This window comes from Poromitra crassiceps (genome assembly GCF_964638095.1).
Source record: "Poromitra crassiceps genome assembly, chromosome: 3".
Classification (NCBI taxonomy): domain Eukaryota; kingdom Metazoa; phylum Chordata; class Actinopteri; order Beryciformes; family Melamphaidae; genus Poromitra; species Poromitra crassiceps.
Genome location: NC_139625.1, coordinates 12500131 through 12527110, shown reverse-complemented (window position 1 = coordinate 12527110; position 26980 = coordinate 12500131). Strand labels below are relative to the sequence as shown.

The 26980-nt window shown below is 43.1% G+C and overlaps 1 protein-coding gene across 2 annotated transcripts in view; it reads right to left on the bottom strand.

Moving 5' to 3' along the window:
• The window catches only part of cd99 (CD99 molecule), a 35643-nt gene extending 12488 nt beyond the window's left edge, over positions 1-23155 (bottom strand). Inside the window, exons 1-12 of one of the 2 annotated variants that reach the window (XM_083633936.1) lie at positions 22889-23155; positions 15593-15625; positions 15446-15499; positions 11923-11958; positions 11707-11772; positions 11273-11308; positions 11132-11167; positions 10834-10872; positions 9367-9414; positions 6891-6977; positions 3147-3179; positions 2321-2344 (exon numbers count right to left, since the gene is read on the bottom strand). In XM_083633936.1, the coding sequence (XP_083490062.1) occupies positions 2321-2344; positions 3147-3179; positions 6891-6977; positions 9367-9414; positions 10834-10872; positions 11132-11167; positions 11273-11308; positions 11707-11772; positions 11923-11958; positions 15446-15499; positions 15593-15625; positions 22889-22949 (553 nt within the window). In that variant the 5' untranslated portion in view covers positions 22950-23155. The remainder of the gene's footprint in view (positions 1-2320; positions 2345-3146; positions 3180-6890; positions 6978-9366; positions 9415-10833; positions 10873-11131; positions 11168-11272; positions 11309-11706; positions 11773-11922; positions 11959-15445; positions 15500-15592; positions 15626-22888) is intronic. The other variant, XM_083633937.1, reaches the window with a different exon arrangement.
• Between the last annotated feature and the right edge of the window lie 3825 nt (positions 23156-26980).

The following is a 26980-nucleotide window of genomic DNA, read 5'->3' as shown; positions in this document are numbered from 1 at the left end:
TATGCAACACAACGTTTGACAACAACTTACAGTTACAAGCTATTTAATTAGCATAGGCTAGCTAACCTGATTTAAAAAAAAAAGTGTGGGCACATGAACATGAACACTTTGAAACTTGGCTTATTTCCTGTCAGTGATTGTATTGTCAGCAAATACTGCAACAGGACGTAAGCTATAGGAGCAATTTAGAATGTTTAAAACCATCTATAGGAGAACAGAGAGTTGTATCTTCTTGTCCAAGAGTTCTGCCTATACAATATGATTCAGCAGGGTTCAACAGGGTTCCCACACCTTCTTCAACATCAAATTCAAGGACTTTCCAGACTCAATTCCTTCAAATTCAAGGACCCAACATCACCGTTTGACGCCGTTTGAGACACGGCTCAAGGTTATTTTCTGTTACGACACTGGACATTTGTATAATGAGAACTAGCAGGCTTTTTCAGAAGCTCACAGACAATTTACAACAGAGAGAGGCTTGAATGTGTCAACACTCCTCGAAAGAATGATTTCTATTCTTGCACAAAATATATAAATTCAAGCACTTTCGATGAATGTGTGTCTATTTTCAAAAACCTTCAAAACCCTGGCCCCTAAGCCCCCCCCCCCCCCCCCCCCCAACCTAAGCTCTTCCCCCGGCATGTTGGCCTGAAGGAGACTACTGTAGTGCAGTGAAATGTCCCGTCTATACAAAGTGCAGTACAAAAGTATCTCTACCGAAATGGCCTGTGTTCTTCCCGGTCATGGTCTGTCTTTCTGTTATGGTTCTGTGCTGTTTCCCATTGCCGCAAGGAGGTGTTGACCAGGCCAAAATGGGGGCAGCCCCGTTGTAAAAAAACACACAACACTTCATCTCTCGGCATCTATACTCTTTGGAAGCATGTTGGAAAAAAGCATTTCATGTGACCACAGCCTTCAAACATGAGTCATTCCCTCTGATTCCAGACTTTTCGGACACCAGGCTATATTATTTCTGAGGTTCTGTGAGGGTCTTCCAGGACACCTCGAACCAAACGTTTTGTAACTCGGCAGTCAGAGCGCTACCTCGGACCTGAGAGCCAACCAGACTCTGTCAACGTCCTGAGAGACCCCCCCCCCCCCCCACCCCTCCCCGAGGCTCATGGGAAAGCCTCCAGCAGTTCCATGGCCCTCTCTAACAGGGATGCCAGCATTTGCTTAGAGTTGGATATCCAAAGATAGACTTCCTCTGGCATGTTAGCATTTAGCATCTTCAGGAATTGGGCCCACGGAAGGTCTAGATCTGCAACGACACAATCGTAGCAGGGTTTTAGCCAGGGCAACCCAATCTAACCACGCAACCGTCAATTCCTAAGGGCCATATCCTACGCCCAGTGCAAGTGCAAGGGCAAGCGTTATCTTTGCTAGTTTCTAGCACTCAAAATCTATCCCCCCCCTTTTGTAGTGGTAATTAAATGAATAAAAGGGAGATTTTCAGTGCTAGAAACTAGCAAAGATAACACTTGCCCTTGCACTTGCACATGTCAAGAAAATATGTGGAAATGTGAATGGAAAGTATGATTTATTTTGATACAAAGTGAGCTACAATGCTTGTAATACTTCTTGGGTGTCTCTAAAAGAGTCTGGTAGAGAAAGTGCACATATATGTATAGAGACACTGCGGAGCGCGTCATCATTCAGAAACCACGCCCAAAACGGGGGAAAACAAACCCCCCCAATCCTGACGTTCTCCTATGTCACGTGCATGGTCGCGCGTTGCACACAAAGATCATATATACGGAACATGAACACTCCAACTTACATCACTGACAGTTAGATCCACATTTTTCTTCTCGCCAATTCTCAATGGCTTCCTTATTTTGCTCTGGAGTACAAAAACACTTTCATTGGCGATTTTTTACATTTGTTTTACACAACAGCTTTTAGCTATGTGTAATTCAAGAAAAATGACGCTGGTGTGTGGAAGTGAACGGAGAGCTTTCCCCCACGTGATGGGCGTGGCCTATCTCATGCAGTGTCTCTATAAAAGTGACGGGTATTAATGAATAAGGTAGTGGTGCTTTCAAAATGCAGATATGAAGACAATGAGGACCCAAGCTTAGGAAGACATCCCAAGTGAAAAATCAACACGTGTCTTCCTCTACCAAGGCCAACAGAAGTACGTAACACCGCAGCTTCCTCTGAGACAGGAAACAGGGAATTCCCAACAAGTGCTCCGGAAAAGATCAGTAATAACCACCACGCTGACAAAGATCAGTAATAACCACCGACGGTGACAAAGTCAAGACAAAAGACGGAATCCCAAACCGGCACAGAAAGAAACAATAAGAGTTGCATTTACCTTGAGGCGTGTCAGCAGCAGGGCCTGTGAGGAATAACAGAGTGGAATTAATCTCTCGTGTTGCAGCTGAAGGCAAGTCATTTGTTTATAGGGTGAAAGTGATATGACGCTGATATTTATGTCTCGAGATTTTCAATATCTTTAATAACTTCATTATAACATCCTAAGATTTTAATATTTCATCGAGAACTTTTATTCTTGTCAGGGTGGGAAACACGCTGAAACAGCATTTAGACCTCTCCATTGAAAGCCAGATTCCTATAATAAGGAGGCAAAGTTTCTGTGTGTGTGTGTGTGTGTGTGTGAGTGAGTGAATGAGTGAGTCAGTGAATGAGTGAGTGAGTCAGTGAATGAGTGAGTGAGTGAGTGAGTGAGTCAGTGAATGAGTGAGTGAGTCAGTGAGTGAGTGAGTCAGTCAGTGAGTCAGTGAATGGGTGAGTGAGTCAGTGAGTGAGTAAGTGAGTGAGTGAGTCAGTGAGTCAGTGAGTGAGTGAGTCAGTGAGTCAGTGAATGAGTGAGTGAGTCAGTGAGTGAGTGAGTGAGTGAGTGAGTCAGTGAGTGAGTGAGTCAGTGAATGAGTGAGTGAGTGAGTCAGTGAGTGAGTGAGTGAGTGAGTCAGTGAGTGAGTGAGTGAGTCAGTGAATGAGTGAGTGAGTCAGTGAATGAGTGAGTGAGTCAGTGAGTGAATGAGTGAGTGAGTCAGTGAATGAGTGAGTGAGTCAGTGAGTGAGTGAGTGAGTGAGAGAGAACGAGTGAGCGAGCAGAATTGTGGTTTAATGAGATTACAATATCTAAGCCTAATTATTTATGTAGAATAAAACCGTACCGTTTGGATCGTTGGCAGGGTCCTGGGCACGGCCTAGATTCAAAGCAATGAGAGAAAAGCCAAGTTAAGCCCATGGCACACCAAGCAAACATCTGTGACACTTTAGGCTGGGCTTTAGACACTTTAGGCTGGGCTTTAGACACTTTAGAGGGTGAGTTAAATGAACAGTTCGCCCAATTCTGTCATCGAGAGAAAAGCAGTCACCATTGACTTTGTAGTCAGGTGACTGGTTTTCTCCCGAGTTGTGCTAGCAACCTCCCTGTGTGTTATTCAAGATTCCAGATTCACTTTAAGAGCCATTAGCCACAGTAAGTAATCAGATTACTCAGATGTTAATGAATGTGAATTAATCAGATGTTATATGGACAAACTTCACCCGTGTTTCAACTGGCATGAGGGTGAGTAGATGATGACAGAATTGGTATTTTTGGGTGATTATTTTATTATTATTTTTTACTTCTTTTCCAGCCTTCCTTCCTGCAAACAGCAAAAGCCCCGAGGACGACCGGCGCTCAAACGCAATGTTACAAAGGTTGTGTGTCTGCTCTCTAAATAGAAATGGACAATAATAGATCAGCACTCGTGCCCCTCTGCTGTGCTTCTCCTTTAGTGTAGGTCTCCGTGTCCATGCCATGATAGACCACTACTACTACGCATGCACGATATGTCCAACTCTCAGCAACTCACACCAAAACCATCTCGATCAGCGGTCCCTAAAAAACCTTTTCCCACTCATCATGGCCCACTTGAAAATCTCAAAAATGTTCACGGCCCACATCCGAACCTTACAATGGTCAAATAATGCGTGCTAAAAGGAACTGTCCATCAGCACCACACAGAAATCAGAAACTAAAATAAGATAATTCATTAATAATTCATTACAAATTAAATAACGGTAACATTCAACAATGGAGAAATGCATTCTAATAATATAATAATAATAATAATAATAATAATAATAATTCATTCATTCATAATAATTACTTTTTCCCTCAAAGATCGTAAAGTTTTGCAACTGATTTGGCGGTCCGCTTGCGGTACTTTTGCGGCCCAACCAGTGCGCCCCGGCCCACAGGTTGGGAATGGCTGATCTAGATGCATAAACAGCACTATAGTAACAGGTAACAGAAAAAAAAAGATGTATTTTTGATTTTGGGGGTGAACCGTCCCTTTAAAGCGTTTGCATAATCCCAGGGGAACGGGTCTGTGCGAGGCGAGGGCGGAGAGACACCGTTTAATGACAGGTTACTGCAGTTCATATCCAGCCCTCTGCTCCATGCACACTCAGATGTGAATAACAGACATGTGGCTCTAATTACACTGCTAAGCTTTGGGGCTTTTCCGCTTTTCCCCGGGAAACAAACGAGTATAGCTGCTCCCATGCTCTGACTCAGCCAGACAAAGACAAAGCAAAAGGTTTTCAATCTTAATAAGCTCCGTTTCAATTTGGCGACGGTGTCGGTGTGTTCTTTGTTTTCAAAATGCCACAGTAGCACTTTTGAGAAAACTCAGAGGAACCGCAATTCTTTTAAATCCTTTAACACAGAGAATGGGCTTTTTCTTTTTCAGTCTTCAGGCCATATAGATGTCATTTCACAATCGTACAGAGAACACGACACACAATAGGCTGTTTCTTTCCTAGCAATAGTGAAGATGTCCTGAGAAACCATGGCAACCCATAACAAAACAGCCGCCAACGTCTGGTGTGTTTACTCAGCAGTGGTGGTGGGGCCACACAACTAGATTAAGACAACTCAATTGTCATCGCTGCTAGATAAATACTAGAAGAATGACATGGTAACACTTTATATTAAGGAAATTGTTGTACAACTTAATATGATTGAGTGGTGCTACCACCTTATAAAGCCCATACTGAGAAAATCATATTAAGATAGTTTCATGTGCACCTTACATACTATCAATAAGCAGTAACTAGGGGGTTATTGTAAAATATGGACATGTAGAATAAGGCCTTAATAAGTTCTTTATAATGACTAATAAACAGCCAATATGCTGCTAATATGCAAGCTAAAAAAAGCAACTAGTTAATGGCCAATATGTGTACCTTAATATAAAGTGTTGTACTATCACAAACATAAATAAGTACACCTGTAATGTCTAAAACTAGTGTTTTTATCCTCATAAGCTACGTTCACACTGCAGGCGAAAGTATCCCAATTCAGATTTTCCGCCCCCCCCCCACACACACACACACACACACGTGACTCACAGATATGGTGGTTTACTGGTTTCTAATCAGTGTGAACTCCCAATTCTCAAATTTGTCAGCATTGCCATGACAATAAGTAAATGTTATGTGATTCTCCTGAGAGTAATGTCATAATTTTGGTGCCATGGCAGCTGAGCTGAGCAGCGTTAGTGTGAAGGACAATGAGACACAACAATGGAAAGACAGACAAATACCGACGTGACGCGTCAGTTCAGTCAAAACTCAAAGGCACATACTGTAACAGTTCAAAAGAAAAAACATCTGTGTGTATTTTTCTGACATCACGGTCAATTCATATTGCAGTGGGATATAGGGGAGATCCTAAATTAGATATGAGCTGACCTCCCCCAAAAAACAAACAAAAACAAATAAATAAATCAGATATGAGCAGCAATTAATAAAAGAGCCTGCCATGTGAATGTAGCTTTAAGGTAAACAGGTGAGTTTTGGCCAAGCAACCTGCATTAACACTTTGAGTGCCACGGCCCTTGGGCAAAAGGTTGCTTGCTGTGCCACATAGGCCGCAATGCATTTTAAAACAGTCATATAATTTTTTTAATAATTACTATGTAAACACTGAACACGCACAAATAACGATGAGACTCTCTTCTATCACCTGCAAAAAAAAGTTTATTGATCCCATTTTCCGTTCTTTAGTTATGAGCCGGAGAAGATAGCTTGATTGAAGCAAAAACATCCCTTTTTTTCTACGAGCTGAGATAATGAGCCTTTTGTGAAATTAAACATTTCAAGCACATCACTGACTCTGAAGCTAATTTTCTGATGTCTGGGTCTGTCTGGGTGAAGTGTATGCTGCTCTGCCTGCTCTGCGTGCTCCCCCCCCCCCCCCCCTCAACTGCACACGCCTCCTGGGTGTGTCTTATGTGTCTGGTGGCTCTCAGTCTCTGCTGAGTTTGCTGCGCACACACAGTGAATGGTGCGCGACATTCAGCTTTTTGGTTCCGCGTGTGTTTGTCACGGGCTCGCATGCTTCCAGTTCGGAATAATAAGGCTGATTATGTGAATGTGCTGTTGCAGCGTACACGGAGGTGCTCAGTTGTGACAGCGGATGCTGCTGCTGGGGGCACAGCTGGCGTTGTGCTCGTTGTGCTTCATGCACGTCGATGCATACGGACGGATGCAATGCGATTTCCTCCTTTTTCCCAGTGACTATTTCTGTGTGTTTGGCTCCTTTTTCTCTGATCAGGAGAGTGCTGTCGCCACCTAATGGGTTTGTAAAATAGGTTATCGACCTCCAATAGCTACAATATTGTTAGAGGCGACGTAAGAAGCTTAGATCGACACCCCCCCGTCAAAAAAACAATTTGGAGTTACTGACGCCATTTGGCGTCGCTGGCACTCTACGGTAAATTTCTAATGACGCCATATGGCGTCGCTGGCACTCAATGTGTTAACAAACAAAACTAGGGCCAAAAATCACATAGTAGTGGTATCAAAACCAAAATCGCCTCAAAGACCACTTTTACAACCAAATGAAAGGGGTCCTACTGTACCTCCAGCTCCTCCGGACTTGCCCTTATCAGGCTTGTAGTCTCCTCCGCCCACTTCAAACAGGTCTTTGTCATCAAATGATCCCCCACCTTTAAGAAACCATCAATACAAGCTTGATTAAAGGATGGGTTTGGTCACAGACATTTTTCATACGTCTATGTTGGCTTTTTTTCTAAATTGATCATAGTTCAGGAATGGTTGCGATGGGTTTTGGCAGCGTCTAATTGATCTATCAGCATATTTATGATTTTCCCTCCTAGCTTGTTTATTCAGCTAGAACTTGCAAGTCTAACAGAAGGCAATCTGGGCACCCAGAGTCTATCAGTCTGACGAGTGACGAGTCTGACGACTAATAGACTCTGGGACAGACGGACACAATTTCTTGGTTTCCAGTGTTGAACTGGACACCCGCTTCGACGACGTCTGCAGTTTATTCACCTTATTCACCACGCCCACTTTTTCTCTCTTCCGCGTTCGACGCAACGTATTTGTTCTTCCGGTTCAGCGCTAGTTGGCGGCCATTTTCAAAATAAAACGTCAGTATGAATGAAGTTTGGCAACATTCAGAATTAAGCTACAATGTGGCCAACTTCAGTTACATGTTCATAACGTTACTGCTGCGAGGAGCCGATGGCTGTACCCGGTCGGCATTTAACGTTAGTTACAAAAGCACGTCGACAGTGTTTTCTCACTGCCAGTAGCCTACAGTGGGGTTTGAGAGATAGCTAGTCCGACCGGTGTCAGCACAGCCAGCGCTCCCGGTCCTCGCTGCTCGTTAAAGATTTCCAATAGGTGTACGTTATTCTGATAAACTGGTCACATATATGTTACGTTCTCACCCGACAAATATGAAAACTTTAAAACAGTTTGAGTTTTTTTTTTAGCTTGAAAACAGCTTTTTGGCAAGTCTAAATGACTGCGGTAGGCGTACTCTACTTCCGTGTTTAAAACCGGAAAGAAGATTACGAAATGACGTCATGCAGAAGCGTCCTTGTATGGGCAAAGAATAGAGAGCCGCAGGAATGACGTATTTTTGTAGGCTGAATGCGGAAGTCCCGAACTTCCTGGTTCTTCACTGTTTCTGTCTATGGGATTTTTGAATGGGTTTTTGGCGCGATGCTTCAAATAAGGTCTCTGGTTTAATCAAACGCGAACCAAGGTTCAGCGGGATAATCTTCACACATGAGGACCACTTTCATGAGTTTTGAAGCGTAAATGCGAGCCCTAGAGGTAAAAAGCTCGTGCTAAGCTAATCCAGAACTACACACTTTCGCATAGGCTTCCACGTCACGTCAGCACTCAACCTGGACTTTTGTTGATGTGTGCACTGATTACCCCGGACTGAACGGGGCTGAACCAGGTGAGGGAAAGAGAATTTCCGTGTTCGTCCTTTGAGTGATGACGTTATTGACGTATATATCCCCATCGACTCAACAGTGTAGTCTCATTTAGCCGTTTGCTAGCTAGCCGCCCTTTTAACGGCACGTAAAAGCTTCAAAACTCATAAAAGTGGTCCTCGTGTGTGAAGATGATATTACTAAACACTGGTTCGCGTTTGATTAAGCTTGCGTTGCCCAGAGAGATTATTAGAAGCATCGCGCCAAAAACCCATTCAAAACTCCCATAGGCGAAAACTGTGAAGAACCAGGGCTGTTAGCATCGATGATTTCCGGACTCGTTACTGCGGCTCTCTATAAGGTCAATAGAGATGAGCCGAAATGCCGTTTAGACCTAAAACACAGATAAAAAGTATCAATCGATCAACTCCAACTCCATTAATCGGACTGTAAATCAGAAGTCTTGGCGCGGACGTCCGCTCTACACCAGAAACCCCAAAATATCAGCCCTCTGTCCCAGGGACTATTAGTCCAGTGGTTCTCAACTGGTCTAGCTAGCCTCACGACCCACATTCTTCCTTAGTCATTAAGTCACGACCCAATTTTCCGAATTTAGCCTAACTTTGTAGCCTCATGTAGCCTCCTTCACAAGAAGCTAGCATGGCATGTTGGTAGCAATGGATGCCTTAGGTCTTCTAGTTTCATAATGGTACACGTATCTTCACTCTGGCTTTAAAAATGAACCTGCTGCCACAGCCTCTGAAAGACACTAATGATGGTCGGTGGTGACAGCATCCTCAATGAGTGGAAGCACACATCCCCGACCGCGACCCACTTTTGGGTCCCGACCCACCAGTTGAGAAACACTGTATTCGTCGACAGACTGATAGACTCTGGGCTCCCACATTGACCAGAAGGTGATTTCTCAGGTTGAACCCGTTTGTAATATTCCTGTTGTGTCATCACAAGTCCAGTACAGAGACCAGAGTATTGGTTTACCTACTCAACATAGATGACACCAAAATAGTTCTGTAAAATAGATTCTCCACTGCATGACACTTCTGGTCCTGGATGGACTTAATATTTATGTAACGAAGAGGTCAAGAGACCAGAAGTCAGTTTGAAACATTCATAGACTTACCTCCTCCACTCGGCTTAAGAGCAGGTTTGTCAGGTTGGGGATTGGGATCTGAGGGTAGAAAGACATGAAGTACATCATTAAGGCGACCAGAAAGGCAGAGGGTCTGCAGGAAGCCAAATCACCAGTGGATTATAAAGTAAGAACGAATCACACAAAACTGATTGTAGCCCAAAAGATAAGATGGACAGGCCAGAAACGCATCAGAGCGGGAACCAAGTGAAGAAGAAGAAGCCCAAGATGGCATCCTCTTCTTTAGTCCTGACCTTTAGTCCTGACCAACGACTCCACAACCCAAAGATATTACTGTCATAGAAGGAAACCAGGACATATTCACTTTCTTTTTCTCACCAAGAACCAAATAAATTTGAATCTCTGTAAACAGTGTATATTCATCTCTGTTTATTAATCTCTGTATATTCAGGTTTAATCTCTGTATATTCAGGTTTATTTTAATCTCTGCATATTCGGGTTTATTTTAATCTCTGTATATTCAGGTTTATTTTAATCCCTGTATATTCGGGTTTATTCTTGGTAAGAAAAAATAATTCCAGCTTCTTAATTGTCAATATTTTCTGGTTTATTTAGTCTATGACAGTAAACTGATTATCTTTGGGTTGTGGACTGTTGGTCAGGACACAGACAAAAAAAACTTTTGAGGATGTCATCTTGGGCTTTGGGGGAAAAGCGATCAACATTTTTCAACATTTTGTGACATTTTATAGACCAAACAACTAATTGATTTGCTGAGAGAAAGCCAAAAGGAGAATCCATTGAGCAGATTTCAGTAGAGTGATATTAAACTTAGGGTTCGACCAATACATACATTTGCCAGTATACCAGGCTGATATTGGATTATTATTTAAAAAATTAAATATATATTAAGAATTAGATATCATCCATCTCTGATATGCTGGAGATGGTGCAGCTTGATGGATTGTTGCAAAAGATGATACTAAATACTAAACTAGCTGTCCATGGGCAGACCTTAACGTGAATTGATTCTGATGCAAACAATACATGCATTGCTATACATACATATTTTATGCATAGCTATTTTTCTTGGGTTTCGGTGATGAGTTGTAGTGTCTCATGATGGTCTAAAATGCTGTTTCAGATGCCCGGCAAGAAGATCCCGAAGGACACTGAAACCTTGGGTATATTTTTGGAATGAAAATGGTCAAATTCAAAGTTAGTAACTCAACAAAATATCGGCATCGATCCAGAAAATATTGGTATCGGACTTCAAAAATCTATACTGGTCAAACCCTAATTAGAATCCCTTCTAGTTTCCTGTGAGAGACTATTTCCCAAGAGCACCTATCACTCACAACTTTAGCCTGGGTAAACCCAGCCTCCACGTGACCTGCTCTCAGGCTTACCCTGCTCTCAGTCACTAGTAGTGACTGAGAGCAGTTCTGAGAGCAGGTCACGTGGCGGCTGGGTTTACCCAGGCTATCACAACTTTACCTGGAGCCAGAGCATCTGCTAGATCAAATCCAGTGCCATCTAGGAATGTAGAACATCAAAGAAATACACATAGCCTTTAAATTCACCTTGACTCTCCAAATCTTTCTCATGTTTTTGCCTTCCTATTGCCTTTGCCGGCAAAACTTTATTAATTTGTATTAATTTATTAATTTATTTTATTTGTATTTATTTATTTATTTATTTATTTATTTATTTATTTATTTATTTATTTATTTATGTATTTATTTGTGATAAGTGTGCAATTCTGCTTCAATTAGCATCATGCTGTTCTTCTTACCGCCGCCTGAAGGCTTCTTCGGAGCTTTGGTGGGTCCTAAAAGATTGAAAGAGCCATTAGAGTGGATGCAAGACGTTCTACATGGAGACAAAATGAAAGCATGAAAAGTGAGACCATTAAAATATCATTAAAGTAAGGTACCATCATCACTGACGGCATCCAGAAGATCCAGCTCACCTGAGAAAAACACCAAGAGAAAAACACTACTCAGCTACATACGTTGGAAATCACAATCACTTCCAAACACAATTGACTTTTATTAGTATTAGATTCACTAGTAAGCATAATATATAATAATAATAAATAATAATACATACGTTTTATATAGCGCTTTTCTGGGGAACTCAAAGACGCTTTACAATACATAGAAAAGTAATACCGTAAACAAAGTAACAAGAACAAATACCGATACAAAACAAATACAAATCAATAGATTGCAGAGATGGTGAGAATGGTGGTTAGAGGTAAAAGTCAGATATTGTAGGCTGTTTTGAAGAGGTGGGATTTGAGTTGGGTTTTGAAGGATATAGGATACAATACAAATATTTTTGCTGTGAATCATTATGAGAGCTTACCGCCACCGACGCCACCACCGGCATCCCCACCAGCAGCTGGTTTCTTAGGCTTCTCCGGCACTGGGTCTGACAGAGGAAACGGTAGATTTAAAATGTTGTTGACAACATCAGAACATTTTTTCCATGTTTTATTTTATTTTATGTTGCTGGTGTACAGTAGGTGTGATGTCAACACAGATGAAAGCAATGGCTTTAAACCTTCGAAATGTAATTTACCTGAATCAAAATAATCTGAAAGGTCTAGTCCATCACCTGGAAGGGGAAAGAAAATTATGTAAATGCCCAAAAAAGTCTGAATCACCCAAATCACCCTCTACTGTATTCTGTCATTTTTAAGATATTTCATATATTCCGGAGTCACGTCCTGACACTGTTAATTAGCCACACTGTTTACCAGATATTTTTTCGACAAATAACTTAAAGGTCCCATTTCGTGCAAAAGCTGTTTTTACTTGTAAATGCATATATACTGCTGTCATCCCTCCCTGTAATGAGTGGTCACAACCTCAGAACTGCCAGAGTTGGATTTGTCCCTATCCAGCTTCCCCCTGCAGTCTCCTTCAAACCACGCCCCTTACACTCTGTTCCCCCAGACGGGTTAATGTGACGTCACTCGGGTCCTTAAGCATACTGCGCGCGGTCTCTCTCACACAAGCTACCTGTACCATTTTGTCTATAGCCACAAAATTAACACTTCTAGCTGGAGCGACGCCAACTGTACGTGATCCAGCAACTGCGGAGGTGCATTCGGTAAGTCTAGGCATTTTGAGATGTCCTCTTTAGCGTAGCAACCGTTAAGTTAGCGATAGCTCATTGCTAACGTTAGTTGTGGACACAACCTAGCGTGCTGGTCCACGGACGCTAATCTGATTGGCCGCTGGGAGCCTGGGCCGGGCTCTCCCTCAGCGGCCAATGGGAACTGTTAGTTCTGAATATATTATAGAAACAGACCATTCTTGGGAAGCGACGAGATGAGGAAGTGACAACTCCGTCAGAACAAACGGGGTTGCTATATTTTTGACAAATTAATCCAGAATCATGTTTTATGGACCAGAGACACACGTTTTTAAGAGGTTACAGCTGCACGAATTGGGACCTTTAATTTAGGTAGCTAGCTGTTTAGCTGCGTTAAATAAAGGGCGCTGCCTGCCGGCTGTAACCACATTCGTTGGGCTCAAAAGACCACTGAGTGACCAAGACACTAAACACGTTAACCATTTCAGATCACACTGCTTCCAACAAGTCCATCCGTTTTCAAATCTGTTGCCACGTCGTTGAGATCTCAGCAATAATGCGGTTATTGCTAATGGAATACTGTTGAATACTTACTGCTTAACAATGCTTTAACTCATTCACCGCCAATGACGTCTTTGACGTGTTATCAGAAATAGCCCTCCCCGCCAATGACGTGTTTGACGTGTTTTTGTTTTTATTACTGCAGGGCGTAGTTTAAACACTTCCCCAGCCTGTCACATAGTATCATGTCCCTAGCATCTAAGACAACACGTGAACAAACACATACCGCAGCTGTTGTTTTGAAATTGAGCAAGAGGAAAAGCAGAAAACGGGTAACGCTTCCTTGTGCAGACAGGAGAAACGCCATTGAAACGCGCCTCGGCGCGCTGCACGAGCTGGAGTCGCCTTCCTCTGTGCCAGCCGGGAGAAAACGGGAGAAAGTAATCAAGAGATGTGTTTGATCATCGGAGGAATGAGGAAATGATCGATCAGTTTGCGAGGGCGGTGAGGACGTGTTGAATAGCCGAGGGGAAAACGGGAACGATCAGATAGCAGGGAGGATATGACAGGGAGACATGGACGAGGACGGGTGCAAAATAAACACACAACAGCAAGGCACAAGGCAGAAGCGGCAGTCACAGCAGCCCGCTGTCCTTTCTCAAGAGCTATTCAGTTGGTTCATGAAATCGCTGGGCTGCGTGCCCTCCAGTGTTGCTCCTGGCCAATCCCAGCGCCACAGGGCGTGGTTATTGCTTATCCTATGTGGGGTTAGAAATCTAAAAGGGGGATCGTGTGTGTGTGTGTGTGTGTGTGTGTGTGTGTGTGTGTCTGTCTGTCTGTCTGTCTGTCTGTGTGTCTGTCTGTCTGTCTGTCTGTCTGTCTGTCTGTCTGTCTGCACACTCACTCACACCGAGTAAACTGTATTGTTGAATGTAAAAAAAAGCACTTCATGTGTATATATATATATATATATATATTTTTTTTTTGTCATTTGTGTCCTAACGAATACTATTTACATGTCTGATGTCAATACAGTTCAAAATAAAAGAATTGAGAGTGAGTTCTGCCTGAGATTGTGCCCTTTTACAAAAATTGCCTTTTCTCCTGTTTATTTTCTCAGGGAGACCTTTTGGGGGAAAACAGGGTGTATATAAATGGCTATAAGTAGAGTACAGAACATGCTAAAAGCTCACTTTTTTTTTCCTGGTGAACCCAGAGACGTACATCTTCATTTTGAGGTATTGCAAATCACTCTAGTGCTAATAGATAATTTACTGTGGGTCTTGAAAGATGACCAACAATTATGAAAATCTTTGGCCTGTGCTAAATATTGGCAGTCCTAAACTGGCGGTGAATGAGTTAATACAATACTGCTTAACTTGCGCTGTTTTTGCGGGCGTATCTCCTTTCTATATAGCACATTACCAGATGACGTGCGACTGCAGGCGCTCATAGAACATTGAGAATGTTTGAAAAATAATTACACCAACTGTTGAACAGGTAGATAAACTGACTGGAGGGGGGCTTTAAGCTTAACAAACACTGTAATCCATTTTATGTTATTATAACGTAACAGTAATAATAATTAGGGATGTTCGATATTGGCTTTTTTACCGATATCCGATATCCGATAATGTCCAACTCTTAATTTCCGATACCGATATCAACCGATATCAACCGATACCGATATAAGCGGGCTTTTTTTCCACCAAAATTTCACGTAACAAGATACATAATGTAGCTTAATGTAGCTGAAGAGTTTAATATATAATATGCATGTTGTGTTAAAGTTGTAAGTGTTAGAGAAGCGAGCTTGTGACCAGAAGGTCGTCGGTTCAATCCCCGGGACCGGCAGGATAAATCTGGGTGGGGAAAGTGAAAAGGCAGCGCTTGCCCCTCCCTCATTACCACCACTGAGGTGCCCTTGAGCAAGGCCCTTAACCCCAACCGCTCCAGTGGAGCTGCTCAGTGGCCAACAGATCAGACTGTGGTTGTACTGGTCAGCTTCCAGGTATGAATGTGTGTGTGAATGTGAACAGGGCACTCCTGAAAAAGAGAGCATTGCTCTCAGTGAGACTCCCCCTGTATTTGAAAAAAAAAAAAAAAAAAAAAAAACGGCATGAAAACCGATACCGATATTTTCCGATATTGATTTTTTTATGCTAATATCGGCCGATAATATCGGTAGGCCGATAATATCGGACATCCCTAATAATAATAGAATATTTTGCACTAGAATCCAGTTTTTTCTTTTAAATATGGCAACTCAGTAATTCCAGCTGCACAAATCTGTGGCTACATCACCATAATCTCTCAAAGTCAACTCGGCCTATCCATCCATCCAGGACACAACACAACCATTTAGTACTGTTAAGATGCTGCTGCTGCTGCTGCTGATGAACCTTACAGTATGAAAGATAATTGAGCAACTCCAACCATTGGTTGTAATCATAGATGTTATTCTAACTAGACGTTAATGTGCGACAGGTGAAAAGATGCTAACCGTTGGCTTTGGGTTTCTCCGGGGCCTTCGGGACCTTCGGCGGAAGTGTTGCATCTAGAGGACAAAGAAGAATGACTGGAGTTATTAACGGACATTTGACTTTCACAGTACAGAACGTCATACGGATCTATTGAAGCAGTGACTCACCGTCGAGGCTGAAGGCATCTCCCAGGTCAAACTCTGCATGGGGAAGACAGGAATAACGTTACAACACAAGTCCAAGCGAACAGTGGGCGCTACAATTTGACCTGACGGATCAATGTGACAACACGGAAAAGTCTAAGACGTTCCTTCACACGCACAGTAGTTAGTTTAGGGGGTTGGGTCAGTCCTTATTCCTGGGGGCTTTCGGGCCTCGTTGAAGAGGCGGATGGCAGTTGGGAAGAAGCTGTCCCTGTGACTGTCTCCTGCCAAGGGGGAGTGTCTCAAAGAGTTTGTGGCCTGTGTGGGGGAGGGGTCGGGCCATGATTTTCCCAGAGGCGGGGTGCAGGTCCTGAAGGGATGGCAGGATCAATGTATCCTCCCATCCCTATTAACTACGACTCATCCACTGCTTTCCACTAAGCACCCATGGCTTTAACGACTGCAGCAGAACCACATCACATGACATTCTGTAGTGCAGCAAAACCACATCACATGACATGCTGTAGTGCAGCAAAAACCACATCACATGACATTCTGTAGTGCAGCAAAACCACATCACATGACATGCTGTAGTGCAGTCAAAACCACATCACATGACATTCTGTAGTGCAGCAAAACCACATCACATGACATTCTGTAGTGCAGTCAAAACCACATCACATGACATTCTGTAGTGCAGTCAAAACCACATCACATGACATGCTGTAGTGCAGTCAAAACCACATCACATGACATGCTGTAGTGCAGCAAAACCACATCACATGACATTCTGTAGTGCAGCAAAACCACATCACATGACATTCTGTAGTGCAGTCAAAACCACATCACATGACATTCTGTAGTGCAGCAAAACCACATCACATGACATTCTGTAGTGCAGTCAAAACCACATCACATGACATTCTGTAGTGCAGCAAAACCACATCACATGACATTCTGTAGTGCAGTCAAAACCACATCACATGACATTCTGTAGTGCAGCAAAACCACATCACATGACATTCTGTAGTGCAGTCAAAACCACATCACATGACATTCTGTAGTGCAGCAAAACCACATCACATGACATTCTGTAGTGCAGTCAAAACCACATCACATGACATGCTGTAGTGCAGCAAAACCACATCACATGACATTCTGTAGTGCAGTCAAAACCACATCACATGACATTCTGTAGTGCAGTCAAAACCACATCACATGACATGCTGTAGTGCAGCAAAACCACATCACATGACATTATGTAGTGCAGTCAAAACCACATCACATGACATGCTGTAGTGCAGCAAAAACCACATCACATGACATGCTGTAGTGCAGCAAAACCACATCACATGACATGCTGTAGTGCAGTCAAAACCACATCACATGACATGCTGTAGTGCAGTCAAAACCACATCACATGACATGCTGTAGTGCAGCAAAAACCACATCACATGACATTCTGTAGTGCAGCAAAACCACATTACATGACATGCTGTAGTGCAGTCAAAACCACATCACATGACATGCTGTAGTGCAGTCAAAACCACATCACATGACATGCTGTAGTGCAGTCAAAACCACATCACATGACATGCTGTAGTGCAGTCAAAACCACATCACATGACATTCTGTAGTGCAGTCAAAACCACATCACATGACATGCTGTAGTGCAGTCAAAACCACATCACATGACATTCTGTAGTGCAGCAAAAACCACATCACATGACATGCTGTAGTGCAGCAAAACCACATCACATGACATTCTGTAGTGCAGCAAAACCACATCACATGACATGCTGTAGTGCAGTCAAAACCACATCACATGACATGCTGTAGTGCAGTCAAAACCACATCACATGACATTCTGTAGTGCAGTCAAAACCACATCACATGACATTCTGTAGTGCAGCAAAACCACATCACATGACATGCTGTAGTGCAGTCAAAACCACATCACATGACATTCTGTAGTGCAGCAAAACCACATCACATGACATTCTGTAGTGCAGTCAAAACCACATCACATGACATTCTGTAGTGCAGTCAAAACCACATCACATGACATGCTGTAGTGCAGTCAAAACCACATCACATGACATGCTGTAGTGCAGCAAAACCACATCACATGACATTCTGTAGTGCAGCAAAACCACATCACATGACATTCTGTAGTGCAGTCAAAACCACATCACATGACATTCTGTAGTGCAGCAAAACCACATCACATGACATTCTGTAGTGCAGTCAAAACCACATCACATGACATTCTGTAGTGCAGCAAAACCACATCACATGACATTCTGTAGTGCAGTCAAAACCACATCACATGACATTCTGTAGTGCAGCAAAACCACATCACATGACATTCTGTAGTGCAGTCAAAACCACATCACATGACATTCTGTATTGAGTGGCCCTGACCGCATGACCACCTTCGACCCTCCCTATAGGGCTGACCGTGGGTAGCTACTGGGACGTAAGTTGGGGCTTGGCCAGCCCCGGCTGGGTCACCTGGGCGAGGGTGTATGATGTTGCGAGACCCGAAACATCCTATGACCCCAGGGTACATCACTGAGGATACGTCCCAGTTATGCATCCATGCGATGTTTTTCTTTCTTTATTAGTTAGCCTGGCCTAGCCAGTGACTCATAGGAATAGACTACGTGACAACCAGGAAAGACTGGTGACTACTGGAGAGTCAGTTGACAGCCGGAACAGGGACGGCACCCGGGTAGCAGTATGGGTTAGCTCCCCAGCCTGCGTCTTCCGTGAGGAAGAAGCCCAAAAACCCACGAAACGCCTTTTAGGAGGGCCATTCAAGCCGCAAGTGGAGACTGCAGTGCCACCAAGTACTGGTACTGCATGGTGTCCACTAAGATACCATCACCTCGGAATGAGATGTTTGGAGCGGGGGACTCTGGTGCAGCGCACAGGTCGCAGACCTGGTGAGACGAGGGAGGAACCCGGCCGGGTGGCAACCCACAGAGCCCGGTCCCTCTACGTACCAGAGCCCTCTCCCTCCCCCGGTCCCGGCAGAGTAGTTCCGGAGCAGCGTATTGAGTGGCCCTGACCGCATGACCACCTTCGACCCTCCCTATAGGGCTGACCGTGGGTAGCTACTGGGACATAAGTTGGGGCTTGGCCAGCCCCGGCTGGGTCACCTGGGCGAGGGTGTATGATGTTGCGAGACCCGAAACATCCTATGACCCCAGGGTACATCACTGAGGATACGTCCCAGTTATGCATCCATGCGATGTTTTTCTTTCTTTATGTAGTGCAGCAAAACCACATCACATGACATTCTGTAGTGCAGTCAAAACCACATCACATGACATGCTGTAGTGCAGCAAAACCACATCACATGACATTCTGTAGTGCAGTCAAAACCACATCACATGACATTCTGTAGTGCAGTCAAAACCACATCACATGACATGCTGTAGTGCAGCAAAACCACATCACATGACATTCTGTAGTGCAGTCAAAACCACATCACATGACATTCTGTAGTGCAGTCAAAACCACATCACATGACATTCTGTAGTGCAGTCAGTGAGTCCCAAACGCATCCATATCAGGCACCCCTAATTTAGTCCACATTAAGGCTACGGATCCCCATTTGATTTGGTCTCTCTGACCCAAATTTGAGAATATTTTGTATTGCTACTATTATGATTTTTGTCCAGAATCACATGACTAACTGAATTGTAGGTAATGTTATAGAGTGATAAGTGAGTGTGTCTATGACCATTAAGTTGAACTATGAACTATAATCAATCCTGCTCAGACAGGGACTACAGGTGCAAATTAGCTCTTAAGCTAACCCTGGCACATTTACATTGATATTGATGTTGATTAATGTCCACTGTCCCTGATTTAAAAAATAATAATTCTTCTACCATTTCTAATTCTTTCTCATTTCTTCTAATTGTGTTAACTTCTTGTCAATTAAATAGCAATGCAGTTATAACAATTTATCCGTTTGCTGGGGACCCCCTGGAACGTCCCCTCAAGTACCCCTGGTGGTCCCCGGACTGCACGTTGAGAACCACTGCCGTAGTGTTCCTCCATAAGGGAAATCCACATGTGTGCAGTGTTTGGGTTTTTGCAGGGAGTCCTGCTGTATTGTGTTGGTTGCTAAGGCCTGTTGCTTAGTATGAGTCACCACTGAAACCAGTGAGTGGTTTCCCCCACAGAAAAGCACATGCCAGCACTCTGTGACCAGGCGGCTATAACAACTCTCCAAAGAAAAATGGCTGTGCTGCTACAGTGGGCGATATCGTGATATACATCAGACCCCATAATGGTCTACTTCAAATAGCGCAACAGGACTGCTGATCTAGTCTACACTTTCAGTTGATCTTACACTGTAAAATGGCACAATATTTGCTAAATTATCACCATATTCTGTTCTCACAAGATCAGAATGTTCTGTATTATCCAATATTGGCCCAAGCCTATTAAAAGTGGATAGGGGTCATCCATCGCACTTTTTTATATTCTTCTAAGGGTGTCGAAGCCTGCCCTGAACCCTGCCCACCCAAAACAACTTTGTTTGTGTGGGTTTCCATGGAGACGCTTAGTGTCCCATGCTGCTTCAGATGTGTTTCCACCCTGACAAGAGTAACATTCTGAACAGATGTACTTTTTGGGAACGTTTTGACGTGGAAAATTGGCACATTTTAAGATACCGACATCGGCACATAATATCTGCTATGAAACTCACATTTTGGCCCTACTTCTTCAAACGGGGAACCCCTAAAAACCACAACATTCATGCCTTGCGTGCTGCTTTGTGTGCCCGCTGATGCGCGTTCGTTCTTTTCGGCTCACATCGGGTCACCTCGTCACTTTTTCACAACTTTACGACAGCTTGATCCCTCGAACCCTAACCTCAGCGACGCCATGCCTAAACCCAACCACGTCCTCTGTGGTGAAATGGTGTGTCTTCCCCTTCAAACAGAGCGTGCTATCTGTCTTGCATGTTGTGGTTGGCCCTACCAGTCCTCAACCACGCTTGTAGAGGAAGTAAAGACGGCAGCCAGACAGACAATCTATATTTAGAGTGTTACCAGCAGAGCTCATCAGTTTTTTTTCATTTTAATTGCCTTTTTGGTTGCCGTGTCAATTGTACGGCCTTCTGTAGGCCTGTTGATTCAGCACATCCTGAATACTGTAAATTCACATATTTTTCTCGATTGCTATTGATAGATATTGGCTACAGGATTTGTATATTTTCATTTCCCACAGACTTTTCATTCATTTTTTCTCCATGAATTTCTACTTAACATGTTGTAGTATTGAAATGGTCCCAGGGACTACAGATGCAAATGAGCTCTTAGCTATTTCTGGTGCAATATATTTATTGTGTACTGTCCCTGCTCAAATAAACAATAAAGATAAAGATGAAGATAAAGATAAAGATAAAGATGTTTAATACTTTCATATGCCTTTTTTTGAAGTTTAGAGTAGGGTGGGTTGCCCGCTGCAATCCTGCAATCAGGAAATTCACATGATGCGATCGCAGCTATTGTGGATTTGTGGTTGTTTAATCATAATATACTTTTCTTTGCTGCATCCCATTGCTATGTTGCTGTTGCAATGACCCAAATCTCCCCGCTGGGATCAAGTCTCATCTTATCTTACTTATGCTAATAATAATGGAAGATGTAAAACGAGTTTAGCTTGAACTACACCCTAAGGTGCTGAGGTAATTTTACCATCTTTCCTCATCACATCTCGATTGCATACAGTTGTTGATGGTAGTGAAACCTTTGGGTTGTTGCTTCCCCTTTAGCAGGGAAGTGGTTTGCTGTGATGTTTTACGCCTGCATTTTGGCTGATTTTAAACCACATTTTTGTCCACAGACGTGTGCTGCTTTATAGTCATGATGCTCTCTCATCGTCGTCACTGAGTGCTCTCCTGTAGGTGAAGTGCATACAGTGGATGATTAAACTGCTCAGGAGCCCCTGGGCTAAACTTCTATAGTCAAACCAAACCACCTGGATTTCTACCCGAAAAATGTGAAAAACATCTTGTTTCAGGAATCTATCAGATGCACACATCACAAGCTGTTTTCAGTTCAGGGAACTATTCAAGTGCAATAGAAAATAACTTCTGCAAATCTTCTCTGATCACAAAAATCATGGGTTAACTTACATCTCAACAGTTAACTCAACTACTACTGAGCAGTTGTTCTCAAACATGTCAAAGACCCCTAAACTGACACAAATTAGACCACGGCCCCCCATTTGATCAGATTTTGTACCAGGGTCCCCCATCTGATAAGATTTTTGCTTTTAGATGTCTTATCTAACGTAACGTATCTAACGTAACGTAAATCCGACGTAAATTCATATTTATCATCCACAGAACACTTCACCACTCATGTACATATTGTATTTACTCGATTTGATTGCACTTGCAACTTTGCGATTGTCTTTAGTTATCTTCCTACTTCTTATCTCTGTATATTGATGTGACCGCTACGCTGCATACAGACACTAAGACAAATTCCTCGTATGTAACTTGCATACTGTGGCAAATAAAAGTGATTCTGATTCTGATTCTGATTACAGAAGTGTATGAAACCCATGATCAAAACAGTCCTGCATCCTCTCATTGTGTTTTTTTTATGGATGGAAGAATAGTTCAAATTCCTCTTTTTTCTGGGGACTCCCTGGAATAACGACCCATGCGGGTCCCCGAACCCCACAAGACCCTCACCATGCCCATACCACACAGATAAGAACTTTGGGGGCCCCCAGCCCCTAAGATGCTCAGTTTCTCTGGGGATCAAAGGGTCTATAGGACCCCTATAGACTTTCTTGAACATCCAATTTAAGTTATTTTGCAATTAAATTCAATGTCTGATGTGGTGAAATGCAAGGACTAGAAATGGGAATGCTTTGGACATGACATATTTGTCAAAATTATACACCATACAGTATTCACTTTTTACACTTGATTGCTCGGGATGTTAATAGGACAGAGAGGTGATAATTATTGAATTCAGATTCTTTTTAACTAAAGGCAGCCCACTTTCAATGGTATTTTTATTATTATTTTAAATCATATCCACAGACCTTTTTCCCTTGTAATGATGTAGGCCCACGGAAAATGGGAATGGGTTCATCAGGCTGCAAGAATGATAGCCTACATGCAGGCTAAACTTTCCCAGTTCACAATCCAGTCAGACTCTAATAACATGTAGGCTATAATGCATTCTAATTTCTAACTGTTAGACGCCACCTTACAGGCAGGGAAACTGAAATGCATACCATAACCATGTAGTAGGACATTTTAGCCCAGCTTACCTTGTGGTACTGTTTCAGTAACCAGGAATAGAAGTAAAACGATCCTCAAACAAAGCTTCATGTCGACGTCTGTAATGTTCCACGTTTTCCCCCTCAGATCGCCCACTGTAGACTCAGTTATAGCCTATCTACCCGAGGGAAAAAATAGTTGCGGTACTTTTAACTTAAGCAGTCAATGGCTACCTATGTTTTGTCATTTGTTTAAAGCGGCTTTACGTGCGAACACAGCGTTCTAGTTGGAGTGGGAATGAACCCAGTCCCAGTCTGGTGTCCTGTTACAGCCTGTTATGATGAGTCAACTTTCCCATTGGCATTGGAAAGCACAGACTAGCCTACTGCTGCTGGGTGTGGCTGTGGGGCAGCGTTTGAGAGGGGCGTTAAATAAATAATAAAAAATCCCAAATAAATAAACACGGCCTCTAAGCATGTGTACCCGGTATATTATCTCAGAAACATACGCATTTTATACAGGGAATGTAGCTAAATAAATGAAGCAAAATACCTAGGATTAATGAACTCGCGTACAATTTAAGCTCCATTTGATTTGGGTTGTGGATGGAAGTTTAGCTTGGCAAAAATGTATGCCACATAGGCTACATTGACACAGCCAACACGATCGAGAAAAATAAAGCCCAAATAATGCTCACGAGTGGGCGAGTAGGATCGATGCAAAAGAGCAGCTTTGAAAGGAAAATACTAAATATGGTAAAATGACATGATGTGACACACTCTTGACTGTACAGTAGGTGGCGGTAGGCACCTTGAAGTTGTTTGCGACCCGCCAGCGCCAGTAAACCAATAGAAGAAGAAGGAGGAGTGGGAGAAGGACAGAAAAGTGGGAGAAGAAGAAAAAAGTTCGACGCTAGCAACCAGTAACTAGGCACGGAGGTCTGTCAAGCTTTCTCAGAACAGGGAACATGCCGAAGCGGTGTTCATGGGGAACCTGCAAGAGCGACAACAGATATCCTCAACGTTTAGAGGGGGGTGTCGTCTTTTTCCCCTTTCCCAAGCCGAAAACACAGGGAGAGCGATGTCGGACATGGATTCAACAGTGTGGAAACTCACGACTGAATCCATCAAAGATCACCAAGTCAACCTTTGTTTGCTCCAAGGTAAGCTAGCTTTAGCACACAGTTGTTAGCAAACAAAGATGGTTGCGTTGCATTTTAAGTTACGTGTAGGCTACTTATGTTTAAACTTTAAGTGAGGTAGTTGTGTACCATTGAGGCTGGAGCAGATAAACCACGTAAAGTAAACACTATAAGGTTGATTGCGAGACAGAGACACGTTCTAACATACAATATCTTTTAGCATTTTGTGAATGGCCGGCCTACTCCCCAGTATCCCCATCCTGTAGCTGCTGTCCCTACGCCTGTCCAGAGGAAGGAACGTCAAGGGGGCTCCAGAAAACCTCCAACAAAAAGGTTTGCGTGCAAATCAGAACATATAATAATTAATAGTTCATAATTAACTACATTATAATGGGGCATTCCTTTATAACTTGGATTTGGTAATCTGACGGTTCAAAGGTCATCATCTGGGACGGTGACGTCACCAGAGCTGGTATTTCCCATTCCAAACTCGTAGGAGCCACAGCCCCGACCTCAAAAATCCAAGATGGCTGCTCTGCTCAACAACAGTAGTTGGCCTGTTCCTTTATCGCAAAATAACTGGGATGTGGAGGCTAAATGACATCACATCCGTTTTGTTAGCGTTCCATTTGCAGAAAACTGGAGCTGGGATAAGTTCACTGTTGATCCATTCAGATCCAGTCGCTAGCCAGGCTAGCCATTGTTAGCAATAACAGTTGATAACAAGGCATTTCGGGCATATAAACACTGCAGCAACATGTCCACATAGATAGAAGTTACGCAGTGCTGTGTGTACAGCTGATTTAATTAGACACAAACAAAACAAGTGCTAATGAATAGCATTTACTACGATTATAACTACTGTTGCGCAGAGAAACCATCTTGGAGTTTTGAGGTCAGGGCTGCTGAGGCTCCTACGAGTTTGGAATGGGAAATACCAGCTCTGGTGACGTCACCGTCCCAGCTCATGACCTTTGAACCGTAAGATTACCAGTTCCCAGTTATAAAGGAATGCACGATTATAATCGTAGTAAATGCTGTTGATCACTTCTGTCTTGTTTGTGTCTCATTAAATCAGCTGTACAAATGGCACTGTCTAACTTCTATCTGTGTGGACATGTTGCTGCAGTGTTTGTATGTGCAAAATGCCACGAAATGCCTTGTTATCAACTATTATTGCTAACAATGGCTGGCCCCGGCTAGCGACCGGATCTGACCAAGAGCTGACTCGTTTAAATGGATGTGACGCAATTCAACAGTGAACTTCCCAGCTCCCAGTTTTCTCTAAATTATAATACTGCAGGAATGAGTCCGGATGACCTGGGTGTTAGCACTTCCGGTTGCTACGTGTAAAAGTCAATGGGATTTTTCGTATGGGGATTTTGGTTAAATGCTTGAAATAAGGTCTGTGGTTAACACAAGTTTATGTAACAGCAAACTTTGTGTTCAGCAAGATAATCTTCACAAATGTGGACCACTCTTTTTATGATGTTTTTTTATGTGATTTTCAGAAAATGCTTCAAAAGTCATAAAAGTGGTCCTCATTTGTGAAGATTATCTTGCTGAACACAAAGTTAACTGTTTCATAAACCTTTGTTAACCACAGACCCTATTTCATGCATGCATCATCATCAGCAGTACATCAATGGGAGCTAGGGCTCTGTTTGTTTCTCTGTCCCACTGTGATGTCATAAATCCACTGTGGCATCATCAGTGATGTCATAAATCCCACTGACATCATCAGTGATGTCATAAATCCCACTGTGACATAATCAGTGATGTCATAAATCCCACTGTGACATCATCAGTGATGCTGGTCTCATTGGCCACACAGCAGCCGAGCTGCGGCAAGGCCCTGCAGACGCCAAGCTGTGAATGCGAACTACAGGGCCAGCTCAGCGAGCTGCAGGACGGGCGAGCCCGCGTAGCGGGCGAGGCTAGGAATCGAGCAAATGGGAGATCCCCAGTTTGACTGAAATTCTCATGAAAAATCCCATTGTGTTTTACACGTAGGAACCAGTAAGTGCAGGGAGTTCTGGGTAATCAAAAAAACCATCATCCCTGCATTACCTATGTAGCGCCGCCCACTTGACCCATTGTGTCACGACTTCCTGTTCAAAAGGCCGGCTGTTTTACCTGCTCAAACTAATCTGACTCACCTGGTCAAACCTAGTTTGGCTCACATGAGTCAGACTAGGTTTATGAGTCACAGGAAGTGTAATTTCTGATTGTGTTTACACTTCCTGTTAGTCTCTCAAGCCAGACTGTCTCTTCTACATAAGGTGAATAGACAAAGTACCAGTATTTTTCAGTTTGAAAGGACATGGCATTTCATTGTGATTAACTACCTGTTTCTACCGTGCATGCCTTTGACAACCAAATTCAGATTTCACAGAGATTTATTATGTGTGATTATGACATGGAATGAATGCATTTCATTTAAGTTTTAACCCTGGGTAAGTCAGAGTAAAGGCCTGTTTATGGTCGCTGTAGTGAGCCAGGCGCGAGGGAAGGAGCGCCAAATATGACGTCATCGTGCTGGTCGTGTCGGACGCATACCTGGAGATTGTTCTAAGTCCACTGAGCTGTGTTTTGACCACATTTGTTTACACTGAATGAACTTATCCGGCCAGACACTAAACCACATACTTGTGGTTAGGGGTGGGAATCACCAGATGCCCAGGATAAAATACTAAAACGATACTTGAGTCACGGTACGATAGTATTGCGATATATTGAATATTGCGATGTTTCGATATATTGTCTAACTCCTTTAACTACCTTTTCCTTGACCTCACCGGAAGTAAAACATGCAGTGTTTTTTTGTTTTGTTTTGTTTTTGCCCCACGTGTAGGCTACATTATTAAGCTTCTCTGGACTCAATATGCCACTGCAGGCGCGGACTGCAACATTGGGCGCTTCAGGCAGATGCCCGGGGCCATGGGATGGCATTTTTTTTAATTTTTATATCGATACTTGGCGTCCAAATATCGATACAATA